Source organism: Salvelinus namaycush, chromosome 24, assembly GCF_016432855.1.
Source record: "Salvelinus namaycush isolate Seneca chromosome 24, SaNama_1.0, whole genome shotgun sequence".
Taxonomy (NCBI): domain Eukaryota; kingdom Metazoa; phylum Chordata; class Actinopteri; order Salmoniformes; family Salmonidae; genus Salvelinus; species Salvelinus namaycush.
In genome coordinates, this window is record NC_052330.1 from 3,185,549 (window position 1) to 3,201,873 (window position 16,325).

Here is a 16,325-nt window from a genome sequence, read left to right on the forward strand (position 1 = left end):
ACTCTTGCACTGATCCCAGCTGTGAGTCGTCACCCTCCCTCTCATCTCCCACCACTGCTTCTGATCACAACTCTTCAACAATATCTAAGGACATTCAGAAACGTGTCCCGAAGCCACTCCTGCATTGTCTTCGCTTTGTGCTTAGGGTCATTGTCCTGTTGGAAGGTGAACCTTCGCCCCCAGTCTGAGGTACTGAGCGCTCTGGAGTAAGTTTTCATCAAGGATCTCTCTGTACTTTGCTTCGTTCATCTTTCCCTCAATCCTGACCTGTCTCCCAGGTCAAAGGGTCTGAATATTTTCCAGATGCACTGTACATTCCTGCAAACCTGTTATGAGAGTAAGGAAATGGGGATGTCTTCTACATCAACCACTGCCAGTGGAGTTACATAAACAGGCTTGAGCACAGCTGATTCTGCGACATGGAGGTGCATAGACAAAGAGGACAAAGAACGTTTTGATGACAGCTTTAAAAGTGTAGCCTATCAATTCAATGTAGGCCTATAGGTGTGTTTAGTGTAAGTAATAAATAACATGTTAATTATTCACTATTAAGAACAAAATCCGTACTTCGCTTTCAACCCATGATTCGACAATTTACCGCAGATAACCTACAACAGCACTTAATCTGTTGAAACGCTCAGGTTTATGTTTTAATCATGCCCACATGAGGGCGCAGTGATCCCGACTTTTTGATCCAGATATGCGGTTACGTCAATGCTCCCACACAATGGTGAGAGTTGGGTTCCGCTCTAGGACTGAGCAATGCGCCAGGCCATCGTGCCGTCCCTGTTATAACAAGCCAGTATAACAGCATATATGCTTATCTTTAAACAAATAGAATTTACATCAAATGTATCTTAGAGGTTGGATAACAAATCATTATGGTATAGATTATTGGAGCCTTTATACATAAAAGTATGATCATTTTGTGCATTTGCCCATAGTTCACCCCTATCCATTTCTGAAAAGGGGAGGAAATTAGCCATAATGGAGGATAAGGGATGATAATGTAATATTTATTCTCTGGGGAGGGATTAAAGCCTGTCGTGAGCTATAGAAAGCTACGCTGCGAGCCAGCCAACATGCCTGCCGGTCTGCCTCACGCCGTCTACCAAGCCCGGACCCGCCCCTCCGTGGGCGGAGCTCCCCTCCAACACACACAGTAGATTGGAGTGTAGGCTATAACACTCCGTAGCCCATACAATGTGTGTCAGAGATCTGTCTGCGCGACACAAGAGTACATGTGTGCTCCAAGAGTTTAGAACTGAACTGCGAGAGAGAGTGACGAGACAACACACGACTCACACCACAACCTCAGTCAACGCGAGGTGAGCATCTTTCTTTTTGGGTGAAAGTGTCGCTTATTTTATTGACTCCCAAATGGTCACCCTGCAAACGAATACGAATGTCATGGGACGTTTAGAGTAGATATACTTTTTAATAGTTATAATTGCTCCCGAGTGGCGCAGCGGTCCAAGGCGTTGCATCTCATTGCTAGAGGGGTCACTACAGACCCTGGTTCGATTCCAGACTATATCACAACCGGCCGTGATTTGGAGTCCCATAGGGCGGCGCACAATTGGTCCAGGTTTGGCCGGTGTAGGCGTCATTGTAAATAATAATTTGTTCTTAATACTTGCCTAGTTAAATAAAGGTTAACAAATAAAAAATACAACTGGTATTCTTTTTTGAATAATATGCCAAGAACACCATCATAGCGGAAAAGGTGACTTCATGTCAGTTTACCCACACTCGCCTCTGTTCTTTCCAAAGGACTTGCAATACGTTTGAGCACTTGGCTGGCTGGCTGTAGAATGTTGTGCATACGGTGTAGGTTATCTGGGCTTTACAATAGGAACTGTATGGAGATGTGTGTCTGCCTTATTCCATTGTGTCTAAACTATCCCCGTGTCCTTCTCTACAGGCTTTCCAAGTGTGGGATAGAATGCCGGCGATTATAAGTAAAAATTCCGACATGGATTTTGACTCACTACAACCCTGCTTCTATCCAGACGAGGATGACTTCTATTTCTGCGGTCCCGACTCTGCGCCTCCCGGGGAGGACATCTGGAAGAAATTTGAGTTACTGCCTACGCCGCCCCTCTCTCCGAGCCGAGCGGCGCTACCGGGGGAGCTGGCCTACGCGTCCGTGGGGGACTGGGGCGACTCGGCAGCAGGTCCCATGAGTTTTGGATTAGGCGACCCGCTGGGGTGCGAATGGACCTCGGAGCTTCTGCTCCTGCCCGAGGAAGATATTTGGGGTGCGTCGGATGGAGACCTGTTCGGCGGCTCCGCTTTGAATAATAACCCCAACTCCATCATCATTCAGGACTGTATGTGGAGCGGCTTCTCTGCCAGGGAAAAGCTAGAGAGGGTGGTCACAGAGAAGCTGAGCAAAGCCATTTCCACAGCGGCTGCCTGTGGAGTTAGTAAAAATGTCACTACTGCCGCTGTCATCACTACCAAGGCGTCTGAGCTGAGCCGCTCCGTGTCGGAGTGTGTGGACCCCACGATAGTCTTCCCCTTCCCTGTCAACAAAAGAAACGGTAGCAGCAGCAGCAGATGTCCACCTGGGACGGTCCCCGCCTCTACTGTCCATTGTAGCGCCAAGGAAACTCAGAGCGACTCTGGTAAGCGAATACCTTCGGCGAGGATGCATACGCAAAATACCCTTCGTTTTGATTACAGTAACCTACAAAACAACAGCTAACAGCCTAAAACCTCAATACTAATGCAAGAACCCAGTTTTAGTTTGTTGAATTGATATCATTCTGCTTCAAATAACAGATGGCATTATTATTAGGCTATTGTTATTATTATTGTCTTGTTCGCGTAATGGTAATTGGGGTGATTGGAAGTTAAGAGTTCAAATGACTGGCCCAGAATAGGATTACCTTGTAGTGAGTGGTTGTGCCACAGTGAATGAGAGGGTTTATGTAATAGGCAGACGCTTCACCGGCAGATGGCAGTAAAATTGGAGGATTGTGTGCATTACGAATTTAGATCCCCTTTACACCGAACATCTAGACACACGGGTTGTATAGCGCGATGTACTTGGCGCAGTCAGATAGTCCCAATCTAGAACGCGCTAAATAAACGGACTACTTGATAAAGGGCCTTGTTTCACGATTCGTTGGATGCTATGATTACACACTTTACGCTAGGGTTATTGAAATAACTAGGGCTCCCGCGGGTGTGAAATTGCTTCTTACATATTCAACGAATGCCATTCATGCCAGCATGAATTAGACAGCATTGTGTAAAAAGCCATTTATAGTGTTTAGTGTTGAGGATGTGTGTGAGTGTGTTTCGGAAAGGGGGTCGTTGATAACAACAAAGTGGAAAATTCAACCTCTGTAATAACAGGATAATAGGTTCTTCTAACACCCTAAATAGCCCAACGTTCGTTTGGCAGTTGGCATGGACCCATGGTACGACGAACTCACGCGAGTCGTTACTAGAGCTCTTTTGTGACGCCTGCGAAACGGTAGTAAAACCGAGACCTCCAACTGGGCAGCGCCGGCTGGAAGCTTGGGCTATAGAGCCTTGCCAAAAGCAACCGTCCCGCTGGCAAAAGAAAGATAGCTGGAGAGAAGAGGAGGAGGGCCTGTTTCTTTAGGGGGCTGACAGCTTTGAACAGGCGCTCCCATCTCGACAGCTGTCTCTCTGGCGCCGGTCCAGCGCCTCGGCTTAAAGCCGGTGATCCAATCACACCACGTTCCCCCGCCCCGCCAGCCTGCAGATGAAACCGTTTGCATGGGCCTCTTCCGCTCGCAGCGTTAAGTCGCATCTCTCGCTTTTTTCTCTACGCGCTTTCCTCACCTTGCCATCAAAAAGAGTAGTAGACGCCCTGCAGACTTGAAAGGCAGAATTAGACAGTGTCACTATAGATACCAACGTATATCCTATCCATGTTCCAAGTCCTATGGACACAGAATAGGCCTCCTGCATTTGGTACCCAATAGCAGATCATGGGATGACTCTCTGATCAAATGTTGATTTATACAACACTTATCAGAACACCTACAGTATGCCTGGAAGCCAAAGGCACCTGTCACATGTGTATCTGTACATTATTCATTTAAAACAATGAAGAATACACCTCCATATGAAGTGGCTCCCTCTCTTCACCATCTCCACTTCATCTGCGTTGATCATTTGGGAAAATAAAGGAGCTTTGAGCAATATGGTGGATATCTGACAACCAGGTGCTGGCTTTCACCAGACCATCTCTTTCACGTCAGTGTAGGAAAAGGAAAGGAGACGAGGAGACTCACTCACTCACTCACTCACTCACTCACTCACTCACTCACTCACTCACTCACTCACTCACTCACTCACTCACTCACTCACTCACTCACTCACTCACTCACTCACTCACTCACTCACTCACTCACTCACTCACTCACTCACTCACTCACTCACTCACTCACTCACTCACTCACTCACTCACTCACTCACTCACTCACTCACTCACTCACTCACTCACTCACTCACTCACTCACTACTAGTATGACCCATTTTCCCACTGAGCCAGATATCATATCACCCAGGCTGTCTCAGCTTCACATGTGGTCTGTCTAGAGAGAGGGGGGAGAACAGAGGGAAGGGAGAGGAGAGGGTAAGGGGAAAAGAGAGGGAGAAGCGAGACACACCCCCTTACCACCCAGCTGAGTCTGTGCTGTGGTTCTGTTTTGATTCCTGTGCCAACTTCTCAGTGTGTGTGTGTGTGTGTGTGTGTGTGTGTGTGTGTGTGTGTGTGTGTGTGTGTGTGTGTGTGTGTGTGTGTGTGTGTGTGTGTGTGTGTGTGTGTGTGTGTGTGTGTGTGTGTGTGTGTGTGTGTGTGTGTGTGCTAGATGGCCTCCGGAGGGTCTAGGCGTCAGAAGTGGGTTACTGTAAGCCGTAAAATGCCACAGTGCTTTACGAATGACTAAGCTGATAATGATAGCCATTATCAGAAAGGCATTTTAACTGGGGCTGCCGCCTCAATTACCAACTGCTTACGACTGCGTTCTTCTTCTCGCGGCTTCAAAGAGGCCTACCCATTACTATTTTTATTTATTTAAGTCTACACATTATTTATTTATTTACTTCTTGTGATAAGCAGCGGCAGTAATATACCAGCTTAGGTGAAATGGAGATAAAGAAGGCGGTAAATTAGGAAAATAGCTAAATATTTTGTTTTGAAATCCTTCAAGTTAACACCGATCAGGAACTATGACTTTTGAAATGCTTTGCGTATCCCATTTCATCATCAGTAACTGCCCACCTGGTGATGTCAAAACCTTTTCTAGAGAGAGAGAGAGAACATGGACACAACTCAAACATGTCTGTAGTGGGTAAAGTTGAGCAGGAAAGGCCAAAGAAGGGTTGTAGGACTGAAAAACAAAGAATACAACCTGTCTACAAGTCAGTCAGATGAAGCATGTAAAAGCCTGTGGACTAGATTAGTGCTACAGGTGACTGACAATAAGCATGAAGAGTACTCTCTTTGTGCAGTGATCAGAGAGTTTAGTAATGATTTCACTACTCCCACACACACACACACACACATACACATACAGACTCATTTATGCGCGCAGGCATACACACACATGGAGGCAGAAAGACACACACACACACACACACACACACACATACACACACACACCCACACACACTCACACACAGGTGACAGTTCCCACAGTTGGTGAGTCAGAACAATTACCTAACTCACTCTTCTGTTTTCCTTCCCCAGAAGATGAAGACGATGATGAAGAAGAGGAGGACGAAGATGACTCGGAGGGTGAAGATGACTCGGACAGCGAAGAGATCGACGTGGTCACCGTGGAGAAGCGGCGTGGCTTGTCGCCCTTGGCCACCGGCACGGTCACCATCTCAGTGCGGCCGAAGACGGGTGCCGCTTCCGGGGGCGTGGCCTCATCTGGCGTCGTGAGCCGATTCGTCAGCAACCGGGGACCAGCGGGGTCAAACGGTTACGGTCAGGAGCTGATCCTGAAGCAGAGTTCGGTCCACCAGCAGCAACACAACTACGCCGCTCCCTCGCCATACGCCTCTGACGATGACCACGCGCCCCCCTCCAGGAAACACAAGACCTCTGACGCTCCTCGCCAACCTTCCCGCACCCTCTCTTCATCGTCGTCGTCGTCGACCTTGACGTCATTTGGCTCCTTCACAGTGGCAACGGCAGGATCCAAACGCAAACGCAACGCCAGCGGGGACAGCAGCCCGCACGGCGGTTCCTCTGGCAACTCCGACTCCGAAGACTCCGAGCGGCGGCGAAACCACAACATCCTGGAACGCCAACGGCGCAACGATCTCCGCTCCAGTTTCCTCACGCTCCGCGACCACGTACCCGAGCTAGCGAGGAACGAGAAGGCGGCCAAGGTGCTGATCTTGAAGAAGGCGGCGGAGTATGTGTCATCACTGGAGGTGGACGAGCTGCGGCTGACACAGGAGAAGGACAGGCTGCAGGCGCGGAGGCAACAGCTGATCAGGACGTTGGAGCAGGCCAGGACTCGCTAAGACTTGTCAGTGGCACATAACGCAAACACGTACACACAAACATAGGCACACACACACTCATATATATATACACACACACACACACACACACACACACACACACACACACACACACACACACACACACACACACACACACACACACACACACACACACACACATACACACACACACACACACACACACACACACACACACACACACACACACACACACACACACACACACACACACACAAACCCAGATTAACCCCCTTCTCTCTGTCTCAATTTATACACACACACACACTTGGAGCGACACAGGAGAGGCGGGTGGCCGGGACACACCAGGACTTTCACTTCCGCCACTTTCTTTGCACATTTGTTGACGTTAAGAATGTTTCGAGTTTCACATTTTTCTGGAGAAAAATTAAAGAAGAGAAAAGAAGGAGGGAGGTGAAAGAAAGGAAAGCAGGAGCATGCTTCTCTGGGTCCTCTCTCTTGTATCATTTTTCTTTTTTTTGTACCTTGTTTTCTTGAACTGAATGTGACACTTACATAGCCCCAAACCTAGTGACTTTCAAAGAGGTCACGTTCGTTAGGGCCACCATGGCAAATCATGTTGTAACGGAAAGCAAAAAACCCGCATTTCTCAATGGACAAGTTCAGGTATTCCCTCCCCTGTTTCAGTCCATTTTCTACCGTTGGGTGCGTAATAAATACACCCCGGGCATGGTGTATTTCAGAGTTCAAAGTTCTCACTTAGGAGCAGAGTACGCTTTCTATGCCTTCACCACTGCAAACAGAAGACACTAGTAAAACCACGGTATAACAAAGACTGTACCGCTGTCACGCGTTGGCTCACGACAATGATGTCAAGAAGTTTTGGCGTCTCTCTTTCTCTCTCATCCTCTCTCTCTCTCCCTCTTGTTCTTCCTCTCGTGCACTGGTGCTCAAACTAAGGGCTCTATTCAATCCGTCTCACGGAACTTCGGCGTTACAAGGTGATTGAATTTAGTGGAGACTGCATTCATGGTAAACTCTGCGTATGTCGGCTCAATGGGAAGTGACCAGCGATACAGATTGAATAGCGCCCCAAGTCAAGGGATGTACTAACTGTGTACCTTGCTAGCTGACACTTTTGTAAATAACATTACTGTAAATAACATTACTGTAAATAACAGAAATACACTCAGAATCTGCCTTGTTTTATATACATTTTTTTATTTGGATTTTTATACATTTTGTCCAAAAGCTGCCAATTAATAGACTGGAAACTTTATACCTTTAAAATAAAGTACTGTAATGCCTCGCGGGCAATCGAAACATTGTAATATAACGACATATTGTTTTCATTTGTTTCTATCGTCCTACTTTGTACTGTAACCATGATACTAATTCTACACATCTTTATTACGCTTTAGTGTTGATCGTGAAAAATTTGATACTTATATTTTTGTAAGAAAATTAGTTTATTGGTAGATATCTTTTTATCTCATCATTTTCTTATTCTTCTCTCTATTCAAAGTGAATCATTTTGTACAGAAATGTGTTCTATCATCATGTACCTGACCCCTTTTTCTTTCTCTTTTTCCCCCCATTTGTTTATGTATTTGTAAGTATCGGTGCATAGAACTTACTGGGGAAACAGATATACTATGTTTGTTGTATCATTCTTATAATGTACATTTAGTGCTGCGACTCATAGCACTTTGAAATACCTCATTTTGACAAATAAATAGACATTGAAAATAATTACCTCTCAGTATGGACATGAATCATCACCATTGATACTGTGAACAATATCTCTGTCTCTCTCTGTCTGTCTCTCTGTGACTCTCTTTGTGTGTGCTCCCTCTCCCTTACTCTCTGTCGCTCTCTCTCTCTCTGTCTCTCTCTGTCTCTCTCTGCACTGGTAGACTAGTGTCTGTCTCTCATTCACAAAAGAAAACGAGGAGAGAGTTTGTGTGGGTGTGTGTGTCCTTAGAATCCACAGTTCAGCACCCCGCAGCTATATCCCCCTCCCCATAGCCACTCACACCCACCCACACACACCTACGCACACACACACCAAAGGGATATGAACACACACACACAAACACCCTCCTACATTGTTCACCCGGTTGCCATGGAAACTGGTGCAGCTGCAAAGTGGCAGACAGCGAGCGTGTGTGTTTTCTTTTATTTGTCTGCGAGAGTGTGTGTATTTGAGTGTGTGTGTGTGTCTGTCTGCTTGTTGTATCCCTGCTCGCGTGTGGCCTGTCCCCACTGATATCGCTCCACTCCTCTCCACCACAATGCCAAAACAACACTGGATACTGTTTACTAACATCAACCACATGGCTCTCATCCCCTCCTTTTCTTTTCTCTTCCCTTTCCTCTCCCTTTTCCGCCCTCTCCTCTCGCCCATCCCTCCGTCTCTCCATGCTGTACTTCAGCCAACTACGTGCCACATACACACCACACACTCTGGGGGGAGTGGGCAGGAGTCTGGCCAACACTCTTTCTCACTGGAGTGCTCTGAAAGAGAAATCTGTTGCTCCAGACTGAGGGGGCGTTGGAGTTAGAAAAGAGATGGGGAGAAAGGGACGCATATTTTGGAGAGGATAGGGGCACTGTCATAAAAAAAGACATGAGTCTAAATTGTATATCTGTTTGTGCACTTTGTGTGTCAAGTTATCCCTCTTTGACTAGGTATTGAACGCTCTTGTTGCATACCCGAATGAGAGTGCCTTATGTCAACAAATGACTTCTGTTTTGGATTTGGCCATTTTGGGATTGAGCCACCTGGGGGTGAGTGGGGTGGGGGCGTTAATGGGAGGGAGTCTTACTGGGTGAGTGGATGGGTGGATTACATAACAGGGGTCTGGTGTCTTTGTATGATTTTGTATGTGTGTTTGTGTGTTTCTGCATACACGTGTGTGTGTCTTTATGGGAGTCACCCCTTACCATCTGCCTAATGGTTTATCATGCTTATCATGCTTGGTTATCAGATAACATTTTTTAGGGACAATAACAAATACAATTGCATGGGACTGCATGGATTATGAAAACCAATACTGTACATTTGAGAACTCTGATATACAGTAACACTGGCATACATTGCATTGCCAATGTCTTAATCTATTACACACGCACGCACGCACACGCACGCACACACACACTTCTCCCCACTGTACCCTCAAACTTGCTCTACTGTAAAGCTTAAATTAGGCTAATTGTTAATGTTCTGTAGCTGTCAGTCCCTGGCCAGCAGTCTCCTGCATTAAGCAGACATATTGCCAGGGCTTCTCCCTGATTAATATACTCTGTCTGTCTGTCTGTCTGTCTGTCTGTCTGTCTGTCTGTCTGTCTGTCTGTCTGTCTGTCTGTCTGTCTGTCTGTCTGTCTGTCTGTCTGTCTGTCTGTCTGTCTGTCTGTCTGTCTGTCTGTCTGTCTGTCTGTCTGTTCTGTTCTGTTCTGTCTGTCTGTCTGTCTGTCTGTCTGCCTGCCTGCCTGCCTGCCTGCCTGCCTCTGCCTGCCTGCTTGCTTGCCTTCCCACCCACTGGCCTACACAAACACACACACCATGTGGGGTGGGATGTGTGAGTGGGGTAGGGTGTATGTGTGTGTGTGTGTGTGTGTGTCTCACACATCCATTTTATACCTTCTTTACGACTTGCACCGCTGACAACACTGTTTACATCTCACTGTACTGCAGAGACACTGAATCTGTATTCAGCATGTCAACCTCTCCATATGGTCAGAACAGTACAGTACAGTGTCTGTGTGTGTGTGTCTGTCTGTGTGTGTGCCTACTATATGAGTGTGCCTGCACACGCCAGTGTGTGAACGTGTGTGGTGTGTTCAAATGATCCATTCCTGTTCTTTCCAATGCCATCTTCAGCAGCTACTATTTTTTGTTATTGTTTTGTTATTTTAATCCGTGAGACGTGGCCAAGCTCTGCCCAGACAAAGCATGCCCACTGTGCCACGACTGACTCTGTTTGCCAAGGGCCTTGCCATTGATGCCAGGGGGTATCCATCTGTTGTGGGTCAGGGCAATATAGTCGCAGGTGCTGAGGGAGGATTTGTGTGTGTGTGTAGAGGGTGAGGGGAAGGGGGGGTATTCGTGGAAGGGATAAGCAGGACGGTGTTAAGGAGGGGGGAGGTTGTTTGGGGGTGAGCTTTGGGGTGAGGAGTGGGGGTGAGGGTGAGGGAGTGGGCACTGGGGGGGGGGGGGGGTTTACTCAAGGGTTGCCCGCTGCTGTTGATATAGGGGGTAAAATATGTGGCCCACACAAAGGGCGGTGGAGCTACAGTAATTGCTGTGCACACAGAGAAGGGAGGAGGGGGAAGGAGGGAGGGAGGGAGAGAGGGAGAGATAGCAAAAGTGCGTATGTTTGTATAAGAAAGGAGAGAGAAAAGGAGAAGAAGAGGGTGGGAGAGAGAGGGAGAGCGAGCGAGCGAGAGACAGAAAGAGGAGCAGCAGGGAGGGAAAGAGAAAATGAGAGAGAGAGAGAGATGGAAAGAGAGAGGGAGGCCTCTGAGCGTTTGATTAAAGTTTACCAAAGTTTGAGTAGATTAGCATACAGATGGTACTGAAGCACGGCCCTGAAAACATCATCCTCCGTTTTCCTCTCTTCTCCTCCCCTTCTCTCTCTCTCTCTCTCTCTCTCATACACACACACATTCATGTGTGCGCACAGTGGCAGAGCGGACTCATTGAAAAATCCTTGAATAGCCTTTCAAGTGGATGTTTTGAAGGGAAAAAAAAGCCTTGGCCACAGCACACAGCGAAGGACAGAGAGACAGAGTGAGAGCGAGGAATTGAGATAGATAGAGAGTGGGGAAGAGAGAGAGAGAAAAAAAGAGAGGGAGCGAGCATGAGGGAGAAAGAGAAGGAGAGAGATGGATAGAGATAAAGAGAGAGAGGGTAGATACACAAACAAACAGAGAGAGAGACAGAGAGAGAGACAGAAACAGAGGACTTAATGCTGAAGTTCCAAGAACTGGGAGAGCGTCCAGAGAATCCTGATCAAGTAGGTTCAAAAGAAAAGGTGAAGGTGGCGAATGTAAGGCCCATAGAAATATAATTACTAGACGGGACAAAGCCTATTCTGTGGGACTCTTCCTTCACTCCACTGGTACTGAATTTCACTGTGGCTCCAACTTCAATCAAGTGAATCACAATGATAAACCTCATTTCATGTCATGAAAAGCTTCTCAAACCCATCTGAATAGGACCTTTACAGATGGGTTTAAAGGGCATGTATCAACTAGTATCTCAGAATGAAAAGAACAATAAGCATTGCGTGTTTATATGGAATAATCCAACCATCCATCCATCCATCAAGTCGTTCTTTCTCTTGTCCCTATGAGTTTTGTATGCCATTGTTGCTCATGCGATCGGAGGCCTCTTATATTAGCCAGGCTATGCTTTGAAGCCATTGTTGAATTTTGAAGCTAACGGCTGTTAGCCTGCTGGGCTAAGTGTCCCTCAAACTGTGTGTCACTCCCCAAGCTCCTATGGGACATGACAGCCAACGATTGTGTTTCACCTCTTATGTTTCACCATTGAGACAGTTCTATAAATGTGTCATTGTCATTGTTAGTCATTATGTTTGCATCCCAAATGGCCTATTCCATATACTGTAGTGCGCTACTTTTAACCCGGGCCTATAGGTCTCTGGTTAAAAAGTAGTACACTATGTAGGGAATAGCGGCTGTTGCTGCCAGACAGCAGTACAGTACTACTATGACACTGTGATTTATCTATCATCTCATAGGTCACTTTTCAACAACCGCCCTTGAGGACCGGTGTACTGCTGCCTTTCTGGTAACACTTTAAAATAAGGTTCCGTTTGTAAAGGGTTTATAAAGGGTTTATAAAGGGTTTGTAATGACGTTATTGATCATTTGTAAATGCATTATAAACCGTGAATAAATGGGTTATAACAAATTGGTCAAAATATTGAAATAGCCTGTCAGTGCTTTCCAAATAGTGAGACACTATTTACCTCCAGCTATTAACCATTTATAATGTACTTACAAATGTGTATAATATTGAACCCTTATGTATCTTCATTCAACCTTATTTTCAATGGTCACACAGTTAATCAATAGTTGTTTTCTCACTTTTGGGTGTGATGCTCTGTCCCAGGAAACAGAAATGGTTGTTTTTCAGACCACAGTCAACTCCCAAGATGTGTCTTATCCCATGTTTGAAACCACGACAATTCGTTGGTAAAACTTCATTATTCCTAGAACAAAGACTTTATCTCGAGATCTCAAGCCATATTGTTGGTGAGGTGCGCTGGTTTCTGAAAAAAATGCCCCCGACGTCAGATCTACTCAACTGTGAAACGGGCTTGAAATAAAGATGCCCAGAATGTTGTGTTGACGTTAGGTGAGAGTGCATCGTGAAGAACCATGATGGAAGTGGCTATGAGAAGTGTGCAAAAGCCAGACAGAAGAGATTTCTAGAAAGAAACATTGTTCAAAGTATAAAAGTGTTGACAGAAACTTTTGAATACAGACATTCTGCTAAATGATTTAGCATTCTGCTCAACTAGCTAAGAGCAAGCTAGCTAACATTTGTGAGCAGCTCTGTCCTACCTAGCTCGCTAGGAAATGTTAGCTTGCTAGCTAGCTAGCATTAGGTAAAACCTAAAACATATTTTGAATATAGACATTCTGCTTGACAATTTAGCATGAGATCATATTTGGCATGATATAGCTAACTAGCTAAGTAGATCACATTTGCTGGCTAGCTAGCTGTTTAGCTTCGCTAGCTAGCAAACGTTAGAAGACAGCTAGCTAATATCGACATGACAGAGTTTCTAGTTTTTGGATTAGCACGCTAGCCAGTTACCTAACCTTTGAAATCAGGTACAGTTTCTAGCTAGGTAGCTGGGGCAGTTAGCTGCACTATTTCGCTTGCCTATTGGGTAGCAGTATAAGATAAACTCTACAAAAAAACAAATGTCCCTTTTTCAGGACCCTGTCTTTCAAAGATAATTTGTAAAAATCCGAAGAACTTCACAGATCTTAATTGTAAAGTGTTAAAACACAGTTTCCCATGCTTAATTCAATGAACCATAAACAATGAATGAACATGCACCTGTGGAACGGTTGTGAAGACACTAACAGCTTCCAGACGGTAGGCACAGTTATGAAAACTTAGGACACTAAAGAGGCCTTTCCCTCCATCAGTGCTCAGACTGTCCACAATAGGCTGAGAGAGGTTGGACTCAGGGCTTGTAGGCCTGTTGTAAGGTAAGTCCTCACCAGACATCACCGGCAACAACATCGCCTATGGGCACAAACCCACCGTTGCTGGACCAGACAGGACTGGCAAAAAGTGCTCTTCACTGACGCCAAGATGGCGTAGCAGTGGGGATGTTTGTTTTGACTGTCTTGTCCCTTGTATATATTGTTTTTCTTCGTATATATTTAGTATATATTTGTATTATTTTTTAAAAATCTGAACATACTCTCCTGCAACCCGCCTCACCCAATGTGGTATGGATCTGCTATTTTTACACTTTTGAACAGGAACCCCCTTCTGAAGCTAGCCAGCTAACTAGCTAATAGTCAGTTAGCCACTGCTAGCGGTCATCACTGTTAACTCGGACTGCCAGCCTCAGCCCGGGCAACTCTTGCCAGCCTGCACAGCGCAATATCTACCCAGAGCACAGAGCACTGCTTTTCTTTACCACATCTCCGGATTCCTACTGCAAGCTCTGAACCTTTACTCTGGATCATCGCAGCTAGCTAGCTGCTATCCGAGTGGCTACTCCTATCTAACGTCTCTGACCCGAAGCAAGCACCAGTTAGCCTGGAGCTAGCCTCGAACTAGGCCCATCTCCCGACTAGCCGAAGAGATCAAGCAATCCCTGGGATTCAATTACCTCTTTCACCAATTGGCCTGGACCCTTTGCTGCCGACACAGAGCCCCGCCGATCCATCACGACTGGTCTGCCGATGTAACCATCCGAGGGGGCTTCAACAGACTCTCCCGTTGCGACGTCCCTCTGAGGCCCAGCTGCTAGCCTGCTGCTAGCCCCGTCCTGCTAGCTGTCTGAATTGCCGTGCCTCCAGCTTGCATAGCTACTCAATGGACCCTATGATCACTCGTCTACACATGCCTCTCCCTAATGTCAATATGCCTTGTCTATTGCTGTTTTGATCAGTAATTTGTCCAGTTAGCCTGGAGCTAGCCTCGAACTAGGCCCATCTCCCGACTAGCCGAAGAGATCAAGCAATCCCTGGGATTCAATTACCTCTTTCACCAATTGGCCTGGACCCTTTGCTGCCGACACGGAGCCCCGCCGATCCATCACGACTGGTCTGCCGATGTAACCATCCGAGGGTGCTTCAACAGACTCTCCCGTTGCGACGTCCCTCTGAGGCCCAGCTGCTAGCCTTCTGCTAGCCCCGTCCTGCTAGCTGTCTGCATTGCCGTGCCTCCAGCTTGCATAGCTTCTCAATGGACCCTATGATCACTCGTCTACACATTTCTCTCCCTAATGTCAATATGCCTTGTCTATTGCTGTTTTGATCAGTCATTTGTCTTATTTCATTGTAGAGCCTCCAGCCCTGCACAATATGTCTTAGCTAGCTCTTATCTTTCACCCCCACACATGCAGTGACGACACCTGGCTTAAATGGTGCCTTCTGGAGACAAAACCTCTCTCATCATCACTCAATGCCTAGGCTTATCTCCACTGTACTCACATCCTACCATACCCTTGTCTGTACATTATGCCTTGAATCTATTAGTCCATGCCCAGAAACCTGGTTCTTTAACTCTCTGTTCCGAACGCACTAGACGACCAGTTCTTATAGCCTTTAGCCATACTCTTATCGTACTCCTCCTTTGTTCCTCTGGTAATGAAGAGGTTAACCCAAGCCCTGCAGCCCCCAGCATCACTCCCATTCCCCAAGCACTCTCATGTGTTGACTTCTGTAACTGTAAAAGCATTGTTTTCATGGATGTTAACATTAGAAGCCTCCTCCCTAAGTTTGTTTAATTCACTGATTTAGCACACTCCGCCAACCCAGATGTCCTAGTCGTGTCTGAATCCTGGCTCAGGAAGGCCACCAAAAATCCTGAAATTTCCATCCCTAACTATAAAATGTTCTGTCAAGATAGAACTGCCAAAGGGGGCGGACTTGCAATCTACTGCAGAGATACCATGCAGAGTTCGGTCTTACTATCCAGGTCTGTGCACAAACAATTTGAGCTTCTACTTTTAAAAATCCACCATTCCAGAAACAAGTCTCTCACCATTGTCGCTTGTTATAGACCCCCCTCGGCCCCAGGTTGTGCCCTGGACACCATATGTGAATTGATCGCGCCCCGTCTATCTTCAGAGTTCGTACTGTTAGGTGACCTAAACTGGGACATGCTTAACACCCTCAATCTAGATGCCCTCAATCTCACACAAATCATCAAGGAACCTACCAGGTACAGCCCTAAATCCGTAACCAGCCCTAAATCCCTCTTAGATATCATCCTGACCAACCTGCCCTCTAAATACACCTCTGCTGTCTTCAACCAAGATCTCAGCGATCACTGCCTCATTGTCTGCGTACGTACTGGGTCCACGGTCAAACGATCACCCCTCATCTCTGTCAAACGCTCCCTAAAACACTTCAGCAGACCATTCTAATCGACCTGGCCCGGGTATCCTGGAAGGATATTGACCTCATTCCATCAGTAGTGGATGGCTGGTTGCTCTTCAATAGTGCTTTCCTCACCATCTTAAATAAGCATGCCCATTCCAAAAAAATTGAACTAAGAACAGATATAGCCTTTTGTTCATCCCAGACTGGCC

At 46.5% G+C, this 16,325-nt stretch overlaps 1 protein-coding gene across 1 annotated transcript; it reads left to right on the forward strand.

Moving 5' to 3' along the window:
* Positions 1 to 1,224: 1,224 nt before the first annotated feature.
* Positions 1,225 to 6,583, forward strand: LOC120019513 (N-myc proto-oncogene protein-like). The gene is made up of 3 exons (XM_038962810.1): positions 1,225 to 1,328; positions 1,925 to 2,630; positions 5,738 to 6,583. Exons 2-3 carry the CDS (start codon positions 1,946 to 1,948, stop codon positions 6,523 to 6,525), a joined length of 1,473 nt encoding a protein of 490 aa, XP_038818738.1. The 5' UTR covers positions 1,225 to 1,328; positions 1,925 to 1,945; the 3' UTR covers positions 6,526 to 6,583.
* Positions 6,584 to 16,325: the final 9,742 nt, after the last annotated feature.

Coding starts and splice junctions, on each gene's coding strand:
- LOC120019513 (XM_038962810.1), top strand. CDS start 1,946: ATGCCGGCGATTATAAGTAAAAATTCCGACATGGATTTTGACTCACTA. Junction 2,631..5,737: donor GGAAACTCAGAGCGACTCTG/GTAAGCGAATAC, acceptor TTCCTTCCCCAG/AAGATGAAGACGATGATGAA.